Consider the following 20,288-nt stretch of genomic DNA (forward strand, 5'->3'; position numbering starts at 1 on the left):
CTCCATTCATTTAAGTAATTGCTTTAGAGAGGGAGAAGTACGGATCACGGAGACTCAGACAGAAACCTGGAAGCTGAATTGCGCTACATTAAAAAAAAAAAACAACAAACAAAACCAAACAAACCCTTTGAAATTAAACCCTTTTGTCAGGAAGTAAAAATGACTCCACTAACATCAACACCTTAAGTCAACACATCGCAAAAAATCTTTCATTTCCGATCTTCCCTTGTCCAGGTGACAGGCGTGGTCAACGTACAATGGGCAAGGCAGAAACCTTCAGGGAATCTCCGTTAGGCGCACCCCTAATAACAGGGCTTAGTGACTGATGCCAGACCTATCTGTTAAGTCTAGCTGAAACCTAGAATGTTTCCAGGCCTTTGAGTTTTATTTTTGATTCTACCACAGTGGATCATTAGCCTCTATCTTAAAACCAGCTTGCAGCACAGTAAGGTCAGGACGAGTTAGCTCCCTCCTTGCAAGCCAGTTGCACAAAGTTTATTTTTACCACTTTCACAAAGAGCAGAGGGAAGAGCACCTTCAAAACAACTACAGTCAAGTTAGAAAAGCCGCTTTCCCTTTCTGTGGATGAGAAGATAAACCTTAAATACGCGTATACAACTCAGTGGTACATCTGAACTTCCCCAGCATTGGGATTTAAGATAGGATTCAGGTTCACTTCTTTCCTCTGAGCAGATCCTGATCTCTCCAGATGAAGCTTTCACTCCTTTCACACAGACCAAATCCTGGCTTACGATATTTTGAGTGGTGACCAACATTACCAAGCAATTCCAACTGTGTCTAAGACCTGTGTCTGTTTCCAGGAAAAATAGTGTTCGGGAAGACTCCTTAGAAAACCAAATTCATTACTGGACTGTAAGAGCAGGAGCAAATCATTTAGTGAAAAACGTTTTAACATAATCATCTGCCTATATGCCCTTATGCTCCCTCTCCTGCTTTCAATGATTCCTTTTAGACTACAGGACTTGGGGACCGCTGCTATGGGAAGTAGCACTGCATTAATGAAAATATGCAAGTATATAATTTTATAGTTAAAAGCATACACATGACATTCAAAACAAGAAAACCAAAATAAAAAAGTGATAAATAAAAAAGTAGAAACAAGTATCCACATGTATCAAGGTATCCATTCATAGATAAAAAGTGCACTATTTGCGTTCTGAGACAGTCCTCTTGATTGAAAATTTCTCAATGTCTTTTAACAAGAACCAGCTTGCTAAGAGAAGAATTCAAAGGCAAGTAAAAATAGATACATAATCTAAGTTCTTCTCTATTAACTGCAAACTTTCCAAAAAACTAACACATTGCCACATTCAGGTAGAGGTTTTTATTTGTAAAATCTAAATTGGCACGGAAGACTGTAAGGATGCTTACGTTGTGAATATCTGATTAATCATGATTTAATTTAACTTGATTAGGAACAGTTGCAAGATAAACAGAAATCAATTCTTTTCACTGAAATGGAACATTTGTGCAGGGTTTGCACCATGCAGGCACTAAAGTTCTGAGACTTCCATGGTCCAAAATGCTGTAGACAGCTATCACCATGAAAAAGTTAATTAAAATTTAATTTGGAAATGAGGAAATTTATTTTGTCCTCAAAGTGCAATTATTTGGTAAATTTTACAATAGAGCTAGTAAATACTATTAATTCTATTTTTTTTTTTTTTGCTAGAATAAACAATCAAAATTTTTATATCAGCACCTAGTAAGACACTAAGAATTCCATGAAATAAGTAACTTCACAGCCTTTACATAAGTAACTCCTTCTATTCAAACGTCAGCTAAAATAATCATATAGGAAAAATTACTCCTGGGTATTCCCATTTGAGAGTACTTGCTCATTAGTATTTAAATGGTCTAAGATCTCATCAAATTAATTTTGGCTGAGGTAGATTTATAAATGTAAAATAGTAGCTCTTCCAGAATAATTCCCTGAAGTGTTTGGGTGTTTTTTTTTTTTTAATTCCACAGTTAAGAATGTCTCGCTCAGTTTACCTTAATGAAGTTTAGAATAAGGCATTTATCTTCTCATACCCCAAGACAAAGAGCCCAAATAACGTAGCTTATAGATCACACATTTAACTCCAGAGCAGACAGCTCCCAGCAAACAGACAAGAGTTTCCCAGTTTTAGATTAAAAAACTTTTTAAACTCAAGTTTCTTTCCCTTAACATTCAGCTGTGCGGCCAGCAGAGCTCTTCAATTACGGACAGAACAAGACCATTACTAAAGGAGGAGAGTTGCAAGTAAGAAGCGTAAAAGGTGAGTTCTGGTCTGTAATCCAAGTTCTGTTAATCATAGGTTTGAAGTTCAGCAGACTTTTTTTTAATGTCTGTAATGAAAATATTGAAGATGCACAGTGAGGCACTTGACATTTCCAGCCTTTAAATATGAAACATACAGCAGAATTTATTAATTGTAAGTATGACTAGACAGAGGCAAAGTAAACTGCTGTCCAAAAACTAAGCTATCTTATTTTACCTTGTTGTCTCACTAGCAAAATACAATTAAATTGTTTAATTAAAACAAATCTTACAGAACGTCAGCATAACAATACGAATTAAACAAAAAAAGATACAGAAGTTGATTTTCAAGGTTGGCTCATTCCAGTAGTTCAACTATTGAAAATTGTGATTTAATTCCACTTTGAAAATAACCTGAGCTGATTTTCCAGCTTTGTACAAGTTTCACATTCTTGTTCTGCTTTTCTCTACCAAATAGTCCTATAATACTTTTTCCCTACCTGTGAAGTAACTGCCCGCTTTAAATCACCTCATCTCTCTCTTCCTGATAAGCTACCTGTTTTGAGCTCTTTTAAGATATTTAATTCAGCATTTCCACTGGGTTTTTTTTTTTTTGGCCCCATCTCTCAAGTTCCAGAAGCAGGACCAGCATCATAAACAGTATCAAACTCACCAATAAAAAACACACAGATTAAAGTCATCTCCCAGTCACAAAGTCAAGTCTGTAAACCTCAAAGGGGTGTAAAAACAGTTCTGCTGCATTGCTTTCCTACTGTCATCCAAGTCCTTTCCAGGATCAGTGCTTTCCAGGCTATTAGCACCTTTCACAGTTGCTTCCAGATTCGGAACTTGACGTTTGGCTGCATTAAGGATGCGGTTGATCCAATTGCTACAGTTCACTAAATGTTCATCACGGTTGCTGCCTACCGTAGTTTCTCATTGCATTAATCTTTGGATTTTCAAAGTTTATTTTCAAATAATTGATGAGTAGCTAAATAGTACCAGTCCTACTTTCTCTTCAGGAACCCATTCCAACTCTATCCATCCCATAGAAACACCACAAGCTTACTGCTTTTTGGTGTGCCATGAATTAAATCTATATTATTCCAGCCTCTTGCTGCTCACTGTCTCATCTGCCCATAGAACAGCACACACCTACGCTGAGGCCTGTCAGGCTTAAACAGCACGAACAAGGGGAAGGTGCATGTCTGTCTATTCTCCCTGCACAGAACAATACAATTTAAAAATCATGGGTGCTTTATAGCTTAGTGCAAGCAGCTACGCAGGGAGCTGGTAATAGCACCTCTGAGTGCTCGCATGCTCTTCTTTGGTTCATTTAATATTGGACAGATTTTCATGAAAGAGAGAGAACACTGTGATATAGATGTTAATATAAGCTAATTGTACAAGTGTGTCCACTAGTCAGATTAAAGTAGAATGTTCACAAACATCTCAACCTGCTGCTTAAAAAAAAAAACCAACCCAAAAGCACAAAAACTAACTAGCCTGATTGTGTTTACCCAGAATAAATGGTTATAAAGATGGGAATAGTGTCAACCCCCAACCCCCCCAAAACAAAAAAAAAAAAACCCACAAAAGTATTCAGGTCCAGAGAGATTTTCCTTAAGAGAAAATATTCAGTTTTGGATTATTTGGCACTTGTGTGATAAAATATTCCTGGGAAAAGCAAGCAGAGGTGAAGCCCGAGCTTTTCCATAAGCTGCCTACAAGGACAAGGGGCAGGATTATTACCTGTATTTCATGGAAACTAAGAGGGTTTCCCAAGAAGCTCAGCAGCCTTGCTGTGTGGGAAGACTCTACCAAGTCCCTTCTCCCTGGTTGCAGTCTCCCTTCTCCCTTGCAGCCAGTCTTAACTGCATATCCACATAGGTCTATATACAAAGAGCTGTTCTGTGCCAGAAATGCCAAGACGTTAGCTACAAGAGTGAGAATTTAATGTTAATAAAAGGTATGACAAAATTATGAGATGGAAGATTCTATAGGTTTTAAAGTACTGAGAAGTGAAATATTTAAGCACAGGCATTGATACATTTTCTTAGTGCTTGACAAAATAATGTCAATTCTTGGGAACCCCACCTACTGTCAGTTGCTACTGAACACTAAAATTTACCAGCTATTTGAAACAAAGAGGTTGTGATAGTATGCAGTTGTGGGTTTGGCATAGTAGGAGGAAAAACATATAATTCAGTTAACCACTGTCCTTCGTACATCAGTGTTTAATTAATAATGGTCTTCAGACGTAGTAAGCAATGCAGCTTTATCTATATTCTGAACTGAAATACGCCCAAACCACGGACCGTCCAAGATCGCTATCACAATACTGGCTTTGGCCTTCCATTTATATAGAGCAGTATTAGTATATAAAATATATGCATAGTAAGTGTCCATTCCTTTCTGTTTAGGCTTAAATATTTGGCACGCAACACAATCACCACTTCATCACAACATAAATTGGGAAGAAAACAAGAAGTGTTGCCTATGGTCTTTTTAGTTTAAAACTTTAATTACTTAGCACGTGAAATGAATCGTGATTAAAATCATGCAGATATTCAGATTACAAAACAAAATACTTCAAATACAATTGCACGTTTAGAATTTACTCAAATATCTACTTTGAGGTAAAAATGTAAGATTAATCAAATATACTGAGCAATTATAAGCTTAGCATAAATAAGTACTGATATTTTCAGAATAAAATAATCAGTGAAAACAGCATTTTTAACACATATACTGGTACAAAGAGATACAGCCCATTTACCCTCCTTCAGAGTGCGATCCACTCATCTGATATAAAGCCACAAATACTATAAAATTGCATACTACTAAAGCACAGCAGCCAGTTTGCCCACAACCTAAGATTCCTACCTGCATACTGCAGTGTAGGGCAAAGTTATCTGAAAAAATATAGAATTTCAAAGACTAAGGGGTTTTATTATACAGCTTCCAAACAAGTATAGCGAAAGCTGCAAAACCAAATCCCCACTGAATATTACAAAATGCCTTTGGCCAAAATTCCAAATATAAAGACCTGAAATTCAGGTCAAAAATACACGACCAATTAACATGTCTACTTTTGTGCATGCAAGTGACAGCATAAACAAGTTCTATGTTTGTGCACCTCGGTGTTTTTTGTTTGGGCTTATTTAAGTAACTGTTCATGTGAAGAATCATGTAGCTGCACAGGGTTCAACTGCATATTCAGGTTCAAAGTGACCGCAGGCCTACTCTCTCATGAAATCTAAGTCACAGTATTTCTCCAGAGACAGTGGTCTCTCCCATTTCTCTAACGTCAAGAGGGAAATAAAATGCATACTTATTTTCACCACAAGTAGAACAACTAGAATACAAATGAGAACAATCTATTATAGTCTGCAACAGCTGAGGTTTGCATCTCCTGAACCGATTCACTCATACGAGCAATGATACAGGGAAAAATTACATAAAAACTGGAATATAAATATTATACTGCACATGAAACACTACAAACAGAATATACAAAAATTATATTAGGGCATTAATTATCTGTCAACCTATTAAACAAAACACCTTAATACAGCTCGGAAAGTAAACATAACCTACAGGGTAAGTTTTCAAATGGCTGTTTGTCAATGCAGCATAAAACATTTCCATAGTGCAAATCTTACCAACTGTATGAAAGATACCGTCCCCTTCAGAAAAATGCTTCTTCCCCCCTCCCCCTCAGAATAATGCAGAGTCATGAAGTCATATTTCACTTCATATTTAGTACAAGATGCGGTTTGAAACATACTATAATTGGGAAGCTTAATTTTAACACTGAAAAAAGGCTAAACAATGTTGAGAAATTAAAATAAAGTTAGATATGCTACAGCTGGAAGACATGAAACCCAAAAATCTGATCCATGAAAGTGGAGGAATAAAAAGACACTGATCTTTCCTTTTTTTCATCTGCTGGAAACATATTGTATGACAATACAGCACGCTCCCTATATTGCACCAACAACTGTAAGATTACTTTAGTTGCTGAAGAATCACAGTGTTAAGAATATCTGCTTCTTGTAGTGTCAGGCTTTCATCTGTTAGCTCTTTATTTGGAAAGGTAGTCACAAGAACAAAATCAGTTGTTGCAAATGCTGGACGGGACTGGATAATGAAATCTCGAATATCCTTAATCCTGTGGAAAGGATATGGACATGAAAACTATGTATGATTCAATTTTGACATAAATCTCTGAACTTTAAGATGATCAGAGAACACACAACCTTCTAACAGACTAAACCATTTAGTATCTCCTATTGATTTTACATTTCCATTTGATCCAGATGACTAACAGTTGTAGGCTAGAATTTTTTTGCTTCTTGCATATAAAACCTGAAAAATTAAAATGGATGTTGCTTGTTTTCTCCAATAACAGAAATAAAATTTGTAACATAGAAGTAGATTGAAAACTGATACTTAGCATAGAAAGTGAAGTAACTTCAAGACCAAGTGTCAAAAATTTCACTATTAAATAGTATATTCCAAAAATGCTAAATTATTAATGGAAGGAGGACTCTTAAAATATGTATGGTGACAGTGATGAGAAAGCAGAGGGAAATTATTAATAGCACGAGGTTTCCCCTACTTTCACTTGGCACTGAATTTCTGAACAACAGGTCATAAAACACTCATGTCAACAGTATAACAAGAACAATTTAGTTTTATAAGACATGGGTGAAAAATAAGTAAGATTTTAGAGATGAAACTGAAATTTGAAATCTCACCTAAGACAGTAAACTGAGAATAAATCTTTGAAGATCTATTGTAACTAATAAGTAGGCAGATTTACTGTAGCCAAATAGGCAGGGACTTCAACTTTCTATCCATCTTCCAGGCTTATGACACAAGCGATCCACTTTAGTAGCTGATTTAGATCATACATATGGCAAGGATAACTAAAGAGATCCACATCCAAGAGAAAGTTAATAATGATTAAAATAAGCTTCTGTCAACACATCCTTGGTTACAGATGTTACTGGGAAGTTTACCACTTCTACTTTTTCACACAGGCAAAAGAAAACACATCATGGCTACAGAGGCTCCTGATGAACCCTACTATTTATCTAAGTCATTTCTACAGCAGGTGCTGTGAAGAAAGGATCTGAGCCTGTGCTATCAGGTCTGCTAAAATATGGGAAATTATTGCCTCATCTTCCTTCCTATTGGCATCTCAGCTAAAATTGCCTCAGTGTGGTCTGTGTATGTTGTCAGGTGAAGAAAGCTGCACATTTGCTCTGCCCTTACTCTGCGCCAGAAGGAAAGAGGAAACAGGTGAACTCTCCGTGCAACAATATTAACATGGAATTGGGCCCATGCTAAGACTACCACCAAGGCAATATTCAAGCTCAGTTTCAGCTGTGTTCTGACACAATGGTGCAGATTTCAGACCAGGGCTGTTTGAACCCTGCTTGCTGTGAAGCGTGGGTGGAACTACTTGCCCAAATCTCTGCCCTCTGCCCAAAGTTCTCTCAGCCACACAGTGCAAAGTAGAGCTTTGCAGAACCTTGCACTAACACAACCTTTTAGGCAAATAAATGGGGTTGGCCAACACTGTTTGTGGCAATACCCCAACAATGTCAATAAAACTGATGGCAAGCTCTAATCAGCGAACGAACAAATCCAAAAAACCCACCAAGTTCACACGCTGCCAGTTCCTAGGAGATGACCATCCAAAACAAAACAAAGGTCGGTTCTCAGTATTATGTCCAGCCTAAATGCCAAATTGCAAATGAGTATGTTATGTCCATATACTTTTCTGTATACAAGCTGCAGACTTGTATACATGTCCTGCTTAGTCATAGTCTCAAGTGCAGCAAGGTAGAAAGCTTGATTATGGGCCAAAGTGTTTCTCTGCCTGTAGTGTGGTCTATATTCCAATTCAGACTATACTCCAAAACACCTTGCAATAAAATGCCTTCACAGGATCATCTGAGTCAGCCACATGCTCCTCCCAAGAAGGGACCAGGGTTAGGATGACTACACAGTGAGGTTGTCCAGATTTCAGTTGCCCTAAGAAGAGTTAAGGCTGGTACCATGTCCTTCCAAATCACAGGACATAACTGGTCATGAAAGTTTGTGACTTTGCAGTTATCAAATATCTTCTGTTTCCAATTACAAAATTTTGCTTTGATAGTCAATTTAGCAGTACATCTATGTTATGAAAATGACACAGAGCTATAACATTCAAGTGGCGCTGTATTCTTCCCCTTTTTGCTGTCTTGCTGATATGAATTTAACGACAAAAAAACAAACATCGAAATAGTTATGGTTACGTGCATTGATGCAGAATCAATTTACCTGTGTGTTTGATTAAATCTTTGTATTAATCGGCTTCCATCTGCTAACCTAATTTGAATTTTAGTTGCTGGCATGGAATCATCAATCAGAACAGGCGCATTAAGAATAGATTTCTCCTCCTCCTCTGGGGATGAAGGTGTGCTGACTATTTCAGGTGTAAGGCTAAAGGATTAAAAAAATAAACTAGATGTTATTAATGGAGTCAAACCAGAACTGAATAACGTTTCAGTTGTCTTTTTCACTGAATGACTACCATGTATACTTAGTATGTTAGCAATGAAAATCTTCTCAAAGTTATCTGAACTAAGTATAAATACAGCTTTTTAGAGACACAAATAATGCTTTTGTAGTTTCTTGTAAATCATTGCAATATTTTGTATTTATTTTTCTGATAACTGTGCTTATCATTACATATGGATGATTTTAAATAGGTAATCAAGTACAAACAAAACCATCTTTGTTTATGCTTACAGAGCATGAAATGATACTGAGATTTATACATCGTACCTCATAGACTATATTAAAAAATAATCATGTGCCATTACACTGCATTAAACTGACCGAAACTGCTTTAGTGTTTTTGTGTTCAGAAGCACTACTTTATGGTTCCAGGCATCCCCCACCCTTTTAGAGCACAAATGATACTCACAGGTAATTGATACCACCACATAGTAAGCTTGGAATTTTTTTTACATTTAGTATAGAAGTAATATAAATCTGATTGGAGGTAACTATTTGGCTACTCTTTTCATTGCTTACATACCTGAGACTTCACAAGCCACAAAACAAACAAAAATGTCACACAACAGGTGTGCACAGTTTATTATATACAGAACCTCCTCTCTTCCCCACCTATTTTCTTTAATAATCTGAGCAAGTGAAGAAGTTACTATATACAATTGTTCCCTACATCACTCCTACCAGAGCTTACCACCTTCTCAGTTTTACTGGGCACATTTCTTCTCTTTTCAAAAGACAAAATATAGATTGGAAACAGCTACGAATCATGTACTGAATTAAATTACTTGCAGAGGCACACCAGTAATACCTTTTTTTTGGCAAACAAACGTATTACATGAATAAATGCAATCATGAACAGAAACCCAGAGGTATTTACAATTCAACAGTCAACACCAAATCAGCTGGAAATGATGTTATAAAGCCTATAAATGTTACATGAAAAAGCTAATGACTGGCAGAGTTGAGGTCACATTACTGTTTATTCTTACTGACTGACTTAAGCCGAACAGAGATTATGCACTTTTGGATGAAGTAGTCTGAAATGTTCCGTCACAGGAAGGAATTTTGGCACATTATGCATCAGTGCAACTGACTTATACATGTTAGAGCTTTAACAGCATCAGCCTACTCCTGCACCAGGACAGCAAATCAAACAGAACCAGGTATAAGCTTTTCTAAATCATTAAATTTCAGGGGGTTTACTACATTTATGAATTTTATACTGTAGTTGGAGATGACACTAGAATTGGAGGCAGTGGGAGCTCCAGTCAGAGGTTGAAAATTGACTCCCTCCTCTCCCACAATCCAGGCTTTGCAGTATTATTTCATCTAGGAGAACATACACAATTTCTCTGTTTGGTTGTTTTTAAAAAAACAGCTCCTACTATACATTTTTTGCAGCATCATTTGAAGTTTTAATCAAATCCTAGTAAAAGTTGAGATATTTTCATACAACTTATTGCTCATTTATTTTGGATCAAATAAAAAATTATCAAATTGTTTCTCTTTCTTAAAGGTAACAGACTTACCTTGTATAAGTTATAATGAGCAACTGTTTACAAGGTAATATTTCAGGACAGTATTGCTGCTTCATTTCAGAAAAAATAGCTGACTTGCTCCCATACAAACAGACTTTCCATCTGCATTAAGTCAAGCATCAGCCATACTGTTGCAATAGCATTTCCTGTTCCCTTTGTGATGATCCCAGCAGTAAAAGACATGTATTGCAGCTAAGCCAGAGTTGAGTATGTCCTTACTGGCCAGTATCACATTATGACTAAGTTCTGCCTGTTCCTCACTAAATAGGGAATAATTGTTTGGATCTGCTTCCTCTATCCAGGCAGATGTTTATCATGAAGTTCGTACAGAGCCAATCTCCTTTCAGCTTCCTTTGCTCCTGTTTTAAATACAGCTGAAGTTAAAAAAAATTATAGGCAAAATTACATGCAAGAACAGGCAGAGAAATCTCATAGCCACAACAAAGCACAAAGTAGCTAGCAAATCTATGAGCAGTTCCAGGACACAGGACTAAGACTTAACTTTTTTTTAAGATTATATATAAACTTCCATGAGTCCTGGTGACTCTGAAATCAGGGCTGAGACTTGTGACACAGAATAATTTCATATTCCTTTTGTCATCTGATTAGCTTCTCTGACAGTCTCCTAATTGATTAAATCCACTTCTGAAATAGCATATGAACACACAACAGGAAACCTAGTGTTTTTTACCTTCCAAGTTTTTGCCCTTCTCCACTGAAAGCTTTGAATCGCAGTCTAGGCTTCACATATTCCTGTTCTTGGTGGTCTTCCATATCCAAATTAACCTGGCCACCATGAACAAGTCGCTGCAGTTCCACAGGAATTTCCCTTATTTACAAAAATAAAAGTTTCCCAATTACATTCTGAACTGTAGTACACAATTGCACAAAAATTTTACACTCTGCGGTATGAGTAGACACTATTAATATGTTTACTTTAAAAGTCATATACCTCCAATTGTTTTATGAATTCATTTAATCCCAAAACAACAGATAAAATGAAAAACTAAAAGGAAGAAAAAAAGATGAGTGATCTGACAGACAAAGCTCAGAATGCGCTAACAAAACGTGAATCTAACAGCTGTCTGTAGCAAGTAATATTCGGAGTTAAACCACCAGAAGGCACCAAAGTGTTCCAAATTTTTAAACGCCCCAAGCATCTGATGACAAATATAGAACACATTTTATGGGTGCAGGCAGAGAAGAAGCCTGAAGCCTTTAGTAACTATAAACATGCGGAGAAAGTGGTTTTCTTCACTTCACTTGAAACACATACCTCAAAAGAGTTGCCATTTTAAACTTACCCTCTTTTAACAGACTCAAGAAACTGAGCATTCGTTGGGTCTGAATAGGATCTCAACTCGCCATCGTCTAAACTGAAGCCATTCCTCCATAATTTCAGCAAAATTTGAACCTATGAAGCAAAAACGGTCAAATAAAAAAAAGAAGTGAAGATAGACAAATAAGGTATTTCAATTTCATACAGACTAGTTATAGAATTTTTGATCTATACTTAACAGGTTTTTGTAGCAGACCACAAACAAGATGCAAATGACAAAAGAACAGACCACTACACTGTAACTATCCAGAATCCTTTTAAAAAACAAATAATAGTTATAGACTACTATCTACTTCAGGACCACTTTTACACTTGGAGAAAAAGAATCTCTTAATTTGCTATCCATGATGTAACAGATGATATACAGTGACTGTGCAGTGATCTTCAGTGTTCCGACTACTTTTAAAAAGCACTAAAGCTTTCTTGTTGATAAATAAGAAATAAATCCATAAAATTACGAATTTCTGTCCCTACCTCAGTTACAGCAAAGAGTATTCTTTCCTCAAATTATTACAAAAAAAGTTGATACGAGCTCCATTCAGTTCAAATGCTGAGAATCCTGGAAACCAGCCTCCTTCACTCCTTATTTTGCTGCGTGCCTGTACCTCCAGCCAGAGCCTTCCACCTTCAGAGCCCACACCTCTCTTCCCTGCAACTAGCGCCTTGCAGTCCAGCACATTTAGGCTTCCCTAGCCACGAAAACTGACCCACCCTCAGAGAATTATCCCTGCCCCCAGTTGTGGTTACCCCATTGCAACAGGCTTCTGGCTCAGTACAGCTGGCCATTACATAAAGAGTAGAAGTATTACTTAAGACAGTAGAAGGTAGCAGCTCCTGGTGTGACATGACAGCACCCCCCAGCATGAGCCACATCTTTTGGCCTGACATTTCTTGGTTATGTTTCTAGATAAGCTTAACATTTGCTCTAGCCATTACCTGAATGACAAAGTGTAGAGAACTTTGTTTCCGCTCCCCCCTTCCCCTCCCTCAACTCCTGCCTTTTAAGTGAGAGGAGAGAAAGGGCAGACAATTTTCCAAAGGCCTCTAACCCGCTGTTTCACCATTCCTGGAATACATCCATGCCCTCCAGTTTGAGACTGGCTACTTTGCATGCCACAAGAAGAGACAATTCCTAGGCTAAGAGGATTAAAATGTTAGCATAGCTAAAAGAATGTAGAACAGCAGCTGGAGGAAAGTAACTGAAAGGAATGTTTGCTAAGAATTTCAAAGTAATTTATGTCAGAAAATTCCACAATGGAGGCCTTAGGGGTATCCGGTGAACATCTGTCTTCTGTGGACACTTCAACAATTTCTACCTAACAGATATCTAATATTTAGATGTTAGTTTTTCCTCACAGACATAGTTACTGTAATACTAGCATTTCAAGCTGTGAACATGATTAAGCAGACATCTGTTGGAGATGCTGTTTCCTGCTATTCAGAATTTTACTTACATCTTGATTTTCTCCGTATATGTATTCAGAATGCTTCTGCGATGAGTCACCCAACCTATATCCACCACCAGAAAATGACTGGAAAAAAATACATAGAAAAGTTTATTGAAATAAGTATCTGAAACAGTTTATTAAAATTCTTACCTAGGTGCAAATAGAAGCATCGGCAAACTTGCTTCTGTGATAAAAAGCAAATAGACTGTTCCAACTTGTATCTACATTTTCTAAGTGGAAAATTATACCTAGTAACCATAATCAGGCTAAGCAGGTTTTATGTGATGCGTTTCAGTTTCTAATCTGTACACTTTTTCAAACATTGGTAATTCAACAGATAAGTGATTTTGATTGGGATGCAACTGCAGTTTTGGGGGGTTTTAGATCAATTTAAATTGAAAAATAAAGCAAATCATTCCAGTTCAGGTTGATTTCTAACGATTTCCCCTGAAATTGTGCAGTTCCTCCTCACTTTATTTTCTAGAGCAAATTATTTGAGTGCAGATAATACACAACTGTGTTGTTCAAATCCTCTGCTATTCGCAAACCACAAAAAGGCATATTTGCTCTCATGTGGTTAGATAATTTTCAGAGAGACTAATGTAAACAGAAATCAAAATATCTTTTAACTTTTACCTTAGCTTTACTGAAATCACCAGATGCTCTTGAGGCTTCATCTAATGGGACAGCCCCATGTTCTTTTGCTTCCTTGAAGAGTTCAGCAACAATTTTACTCGGGTTATTAGAAGCCCCAGAAATCTGTAATCCTCTATATTCCGAGTCACCTGAATAAAACCTTTAGAATAGTAACATTCATAAGCAACAATGCTTTAGATGATAAATGTAATTTTCCTCTTCCCATCAAAAGAAAAAAATTAATGAACAAAGAGCCAAATTTGGTACAAAACATTTTCATTCTGATCACAGAAATGTTCCACTTGGTTCTGCAATCCAAGCAGCACTACTCCAAAGACATTTCACTAACTAAACTACCAAGGTGCCTTCTGGAACAGACTCCAGAGGTTAGGGGCCAAGGCCATATGATTAAGTGAATGCTGTCCTGATGCAGCCAGGGCTTTATACACCTCATCTTACGTGGATGCTGCCTGCTCCCAGAAAGACCAATTTCCTTAGGGATGTCCTGTGCATAGGACTGTGCCTGGGCTGGTTAGAATATAGATTCACAACTAACACTGCCTTGGCAGAACAAGCATAAAACTGTTCTTGGAAGACCTGAACAGTGCCACAATTTCATCTTTTCGTTTAAAGATCTAGTATAGTTCTATTCCTGCCAATATCAGACATGGAAAGTTTTTAATAATTAACCTTTCAAGGCATTTTAAAATATGCAGAAACTGCTGTGAAAGCTAATTTGTGTTCTTTTTCTTCAACACAGCCCTATTTCTAGCTCTTGGAGATAAAAGGCTAAACTACAAATAGTTCTGTTCAAAACTATCTGATTATGAAGATCAAGAAATTCCTTGATTATTATCTTGAGGAAGGCGCTATAAACCTCTAAATACAAATAGAATAAATTCTGTAAAAAAATCTGTATATAAATACAAAACCTGGCAAACCTGAGAGTGTTTTGTCTTTGATTACAAGAAGTGTTAGTAACTAATAAAATAAGTGCTTTCTACTTTCCTTAACTTTTGCACTTAACCACTTGGGGCAAGGCAAATCAATTAATCCATGTGAAACTGTCTCTCAGGTCAATGACTTCAAAATGCTGTTGATTCCACCATATTTTACAACTACCCAAAACCAATAGTGGGTATGAAGATGCTGTACCATCATACTGCTTTTATGATGTCACATAACTGGCAATCCATTGGTATCCTGTCCTTTGTACATAATTCTGTATTTTTTATCCCAGTTGCCACTTATATGGAAAATATTTAACTATTAGATTTAAAAGAATGATAGTGGTAAGGAGATGAAAGAAGAATTCTCATCAGAATTTGTATTCAAGAAAGACAGGAAGTACTCAAATATTTGAGTAATGGATACACAGAAAAATTCAGGATACTTGAGAAAAGGCAAAAAAGCTTGAGTCCAAGTGTAAGTTACAACATTTACATCCATACAGTCATGCATTAAGGCATCTACAGGTCCTAGATCACTACAGCCTGATTCTTCTGAATACAGTTTTACTACAGCAGTGCGCAGCTAACACTTACTCTAATAAGTCACATAGCATCTCTGTAGTTACTAGCTCTTTGCAGGAGACTTAGCTGACATGCATTTTGAAAAACGGGGGAGCAAAGTGTGAATGTCACAAAAAAACCCAGTTACTTTCACAACTGAAAAAAATGAAAAAAAAAAACCCAGAATGTTTTTGTTTTAAAAATACCTTTGGTTTTCTTTGTCATCGCTCATGCTTCTCTCTGGTTTTCTCAGCCTTCTAAGAGAATCAATTTTAAGACTGCCAAGAGAATAAAAGAAAAAGTTTGAAGATGACTGGTACATCCACTTCACTAAGTACTTCATATCTAACTTCTGAAACCACTTATTTTTCAAAAACTAAGGATATCAAATTGTTAGGGTGTTTTTGTTCTCACCATACTTCTTTTTGCCCAAGTACATAGCCACAAATGCTTCTCAGAGAATAAGCAGGAAAGGGCATGTGTAGAGCAGAGTCATTTTGCAGTAACAGTTGGACTAGACGATCATTGTAGGTCCCTTCCAACTGAACTATTCAATCCTATTCTAGCACAGATTATGCAGAATTCTGCTTTATGCCACTGGTGATCCCACAGATAACACAGGGTGCAAGCTCAACACCCGTTTCAGAATCCAGCTTACCAGAATTAATTACACTTCAAATTCTTTCTACATTTTAGCTTTTTCTGTCAAGAGGTAAGTTGCCTAGTGAAGTCCATGTTGGCTTTTTTTGATGTCCTGAAGCCCCTGTCTACGAGGATCCTAGAAACTAAAAAGTACTAGTTTTTACTTCTATTTTACACAATTTTAAAAATACACTAAATGGCAACATCACAAAGACTTTCAAAAGACAGTTAAAATGCAGAATCAGATTCTGTTTTATGGTAGGGACAGCAATAAGCAACCACAGGACAAGCTAGGGTTGTTAGCTTGCAAAATGCTAGGATGAGCTGTAGAGATATATGGTCTTATCCTGTAGTACTCAATGATAAAAATCATTAATGCAAGATGTATATGAGGTAGGTAGTCAGCTACCATGGGATAAGAACGTTCAATCTGGTATATGAGTAATGGCAGATCACTAGTTCAGATTTATGTAATCTGTCTGATTACCTTTGAAATTACAGTCTAGTAGAGCAGGCCATCGCTTTTTTAAGTATCAGTGTTGGTAAAACAATATAATTCTATATCCCAGTGAAGGATCTGTTTCTTATTACTTTCTCAGAAAAAAAATATAATAGTATTTTTATGGACTTAGGTCACAGGCACTAAAAATGCTTTAATCTCTTCTATGTCCTTCCTTTGTCATATTGCAGGTTTTGTGGGGTTTGTATTTTTGTGACAGTAGTCTTATGTTTCTTGAAAGACCTGACATGACAGCACATGTAATATGGCGTTTGTTCCAGCAGGGCTCAGAGAGATTCTTCTGTACCTGCAGTTGTGGAAGGCAAACAGAGTAGATGACTTCAAGAGCAGCGCTGTATTTCGTTGCAATTAATACACTATTCATCTGAGAGAAAACCAGTCTACTCAAAACATTTCTCATTTTGGATACCATGCAAATAGCAGCCATCTCATCTTTCTCTGACAGATTCCAGTATGATTGCCAACAAAGAGCAAGTGTTTGCCAACAGCCATCACACTGAAGTATTCGAGATACTGTAATACAGCTTTTACTTCAGTTGGAGTGGGAAGTTGTAACTTCATGATATGTATTGGTAAATGGAGCTGTTTGCTTTATTTGTTTATAAACTGTGTTCCATGTGGCTGATTAGTCAGCTTTGGTGGTTTTACCAAAACAGACAAAAACCCCACCAAAACCCCTTTTATTTTCCAAGGTCACATATTACGCTGAAGTCCCTCTTCCTGAAGATCTGCCTTTGCAGATCCATTTGAAGCATGGCTCTGGTGACCAAGAACCTTCCTGCTGCTTAACCTCCTTTAAAACAGAGATCCATGTTGGCAGCAGCAACTGAAAGACAAGCCAAATGCAAGGCTTGTTGTGGCATCAGCGACAGTAATAATTTAAAGACTTCTTTAAAACAATTTAAATAAAAATTAATTTAAAACTGGCAAGATTTCTTTATAAAAAATTTAAAACTACATTGAATCTTCAAATGCTATGTGAACTGCGAACATTTCAGGCCAGCAAAACTGGGATGTATACATAAACACGTGTCTTTCCTTTCACCCACCAAAACCAGACAAATTAATTAAGAAGTCCTTCTTACTTCTCTCGGCCTGTATGAGCCTACTAATGAACCTACTAAAATTTTTTCAAATTAATATTTGTCTTTTCAGGTTAGTTACTTAAATAGTACTGACCTAAAGTACAATACTCAAAGCAACTCGCTTGCCAAACTTCACACAAACTACTGATTTCCTGAATTCTGAAGAAGCAAAGAACTGCAGTATTTTTCCGATACATCAAATTTCCAAATTCTATCTGCATAAACAAAGAGCAACACTGCATTTCACTTACAGCATCTTAATCTTACCTTAGCTCAAGTGGGTTTGAAGTGTTTTGGAATACCATATAGTAGAAAGGGTCCTAAATAAACAGACTTTTAAAAGCATTCTGGGAAGACACAGACTATGCATTATTACAGGGATTCACAATTCCAGATCACGAATTGTTGTAGATAACTTTTTATACAAGGAGGAGATCAAGTAAATATGACAAAAGTTTTATAAGCTAATACAGTACCTTTTCAACAGAGTTCTGAAGTACAAAGCACGTCTTACCTCTGTGATATTTTTGTGTTACTGATCTTTGTAGTTGTTGGTTTGTCAGAACATAATGACTGTCTTTTAGCTTCATCTTCATATAACTCTGCCAAGGCCAACTGTAGGAAACAGAACTCTTTTTAGAAGTCTTGTAAGTCTAGAACTACACATGGAACAGAAACAAGCAAAAACTAATGCAAAATGTGTGCATCTCCAGAAAATTACAAACATCAACATGAGAAACCCCAACTACTTCTCTAAATTCAACTTCCTTTCTGTTTTATGAGAAAAACCACACAATGTTTAATGCCATTGTGACTTGGAACTTGTACTCTGTTTTCATTTGGTTCCCACTGCATCACTAGCTACATTCAGCCTGTATTAGATTCGGAACCACAGGAGTATATACGTACATATATATTAAGCATCATCTCATTAATGTTAATAAATTGAAATGAAGTTGCTAGGTATTCCTCTGATAAGACTGGGAAGCAAATAACAAATTTTACACACATTTTACATAGAAATGGAAAAAAATGTAATTCAAATAAGCTCGTACTACAATTAAGATCCAATTCAGCCTTGCTGGCTCAAATTAACTTTTAAAGTAACTTTTAAAGTAACTTTTTAAAAAGTTTTTCACAAAGGTTCCCCAAATGCTGCCGTATCCCCGGCAAGTTCATATTTAGGAAGTTGTGCGAGGTAATTTCTAGCAACCTTACTTACTTACTACAATCTTACTTACTAGCGGAATAATACTCTGCTTTGTGAAATCATCCTTAATTTTGTCCCCAAACCATTTTTTTCACACTATGCGAGTGATATTAACATTTTATCATACACACCAGAATAAGTACTAGGCTACAGTTTCATTACAGTTTTATGTAGAAGGAATACACATTAAAATAAAATGAAACATCATCCGTCCTTCAAAACACACTGCTATGAGCACAGGATACTAACCCCATATTATTGCGAGGCGTGTTCTGCAGGGGAAAAATACGAGCTGAGGAATTATACCGATTAAGAAAATTAAACTGAGTAACAAGACAGCTCAAGAAAACCACTGAAGACCTCCATTCTATCTGAAGATACAAGCAGGCATCTTTCAGATGGGTAAAGCTGATGGGGTGAGTCATAGACAAGTCCGCAAGCAGACATTAAAAGGAACAGCCAAAGACCTACCCTGTACCATCCCTAATCCAAAGACTGAAGGATGCTGAGGGAGCATAAAAGGGCATGGTCAGGCTTCTGTACATTTCTTATACCGCATCCCTTACGGTGCCACGACAAACCAAGTACTGAGCCGGACAGATGGATGGCCAGCTACTCTGACCCAGGAGGGTACGTCTTCATTTTTTAACATTTTATCAATAATCATCTACCCAAAATGCCTGTCTGCTTCAGCTGAGTAACTAAAGACCTTATGAACCAAAAGTATCAGCACAGACTTTATTACTGTTATATACTGTGGCAAAGTTAATCTCAACAAGAACCTACGAAAATCCCAGATAGCAATCAAGAAAAGAAGAAAACTGTATCAGTCTTTCTCTGTTAATTATGTACAATTAAATAAAACAGGGACAGTCTGAGTTAGTAAAGGTTTCACTGGTTTTCCAATCAACTTGTTGCTAAAATATTGTGAACCTTCATACAAAGTCACGCACAAAAAAGGAATACCGCTAAAAGTGTTTGCAATTAAGCACTGAAATACCAATGCTGAGTTACATCTGTGATCACGCTCTCTTGAAACTTTCCCCAGGTACACCTGAGAACAGACCTTGTCCTTAGCCTTACACCACCCAAAGGTGGAGCCTGACGTTTCTGGAGACTCCACTTCGTGGAGGTTTCCCATGCGGGGAAAGGCCACTCCTACCAAATAATCAGGAAATACCATGGCGCCAAATAACTTCAGGTACAGCTAAAACCCAGCTCGTGAAACGTCGGGAGAGCCCTTCCAGTCCCCTGGAGAGCCGACCACCACGCAGGCTGACCACCCACCGTTTCCTGAAGTGCCCAGTCCTCTTTCAGAGGCGTCCTTCCTTTCCTTCCCAGCCTCAAAAAGGGGGTGGGGGGGAGGAAGAGAAAGAAAAAAAGGCAGCCTCTGCTCGCGGCGGCGGGGCAGCCCCGACTGGCAACGAGAGGGGCTGTGGAACCGCGCACGGCCCGCTCCCCTCAGGGGCGGCCCGGGGGAAGGCCAGGGGCACCCCCGAGGGGACACGGCACTCCGCCCC

The 20,288-nt window shown here is 37.4% G+C and overlaps 1 protein-coding gene across 1 annotated transcript; it reads right to left on the reverse strand.

The window, feature by feature from the left end:
* Window positions 1–4,617: 4,617 nt before the first annotated feature.
* UBXN2B (UBX domain protein 2B) lies at window positions 4,618–19,951 on the reverse strand. Its single transcript, XM_035895886.1, has 9 exons — window positions 19,835–19,951; window positions 18,073–18,173; window positions 15,518–15,589; window positions 13,801–13,960; window positions 13,171–13,248; window positions 11,682–11,791; window positions 11,069–11,206; window positions 8,600–8,761; window positions 4,618–6,437 (listed from the first exon to the last, which is right to left on the reverse strand). Exons 1-9 carry the CDS (start codon window positions 19,949–19,951, stop codon window positions 6,275–6,277), a joined length of 1,101 nt encoding a protein of 366 aa, XP_035751779.1. The 3' UTR covers window positions 4,618–6,274.
* Window positions 19,952–20,288: the final 337 nt, after the last annotated feature.

This window comes from Egretta garzetta, unplaced genomic scaffold (assembly GCF_000687185.1).
Source record: "Egretta garzetta isolate BGI_Z169 unplaced genomic scaffold, ASM68718v1 scaffold340, whole genome shotgun sequence".
NCBI lineage: Eukaryota > Metazoa > Chordata > Aves > Pelecaniformes > Ardeidae > Egretta > Egretta garzetta.

Coding starts and splice junctions, on each gene's coding strand:
- UBXN2B (XM_035895886.1), bottom strand. CDS start 19,951: ATGGTATTTCCTGATTATTTGGTAGGAGTGGCCTTTCCCCGCATGGGA. Junction 13,961..15,517: donor GATGACAAAGAAAACCAAAG/GTATTTTTAAAA, acceptor ACTATTCTAAAG/GTTTTATTCAGGTGACTCGG. Junction 13,249..13,800: donor GTGATTTCAGTAAAGCTAAG/GTAAAAGTTAAA, acceptor ATTTTTTTCCAG/TCATTTTCTGGTGGTGGATA.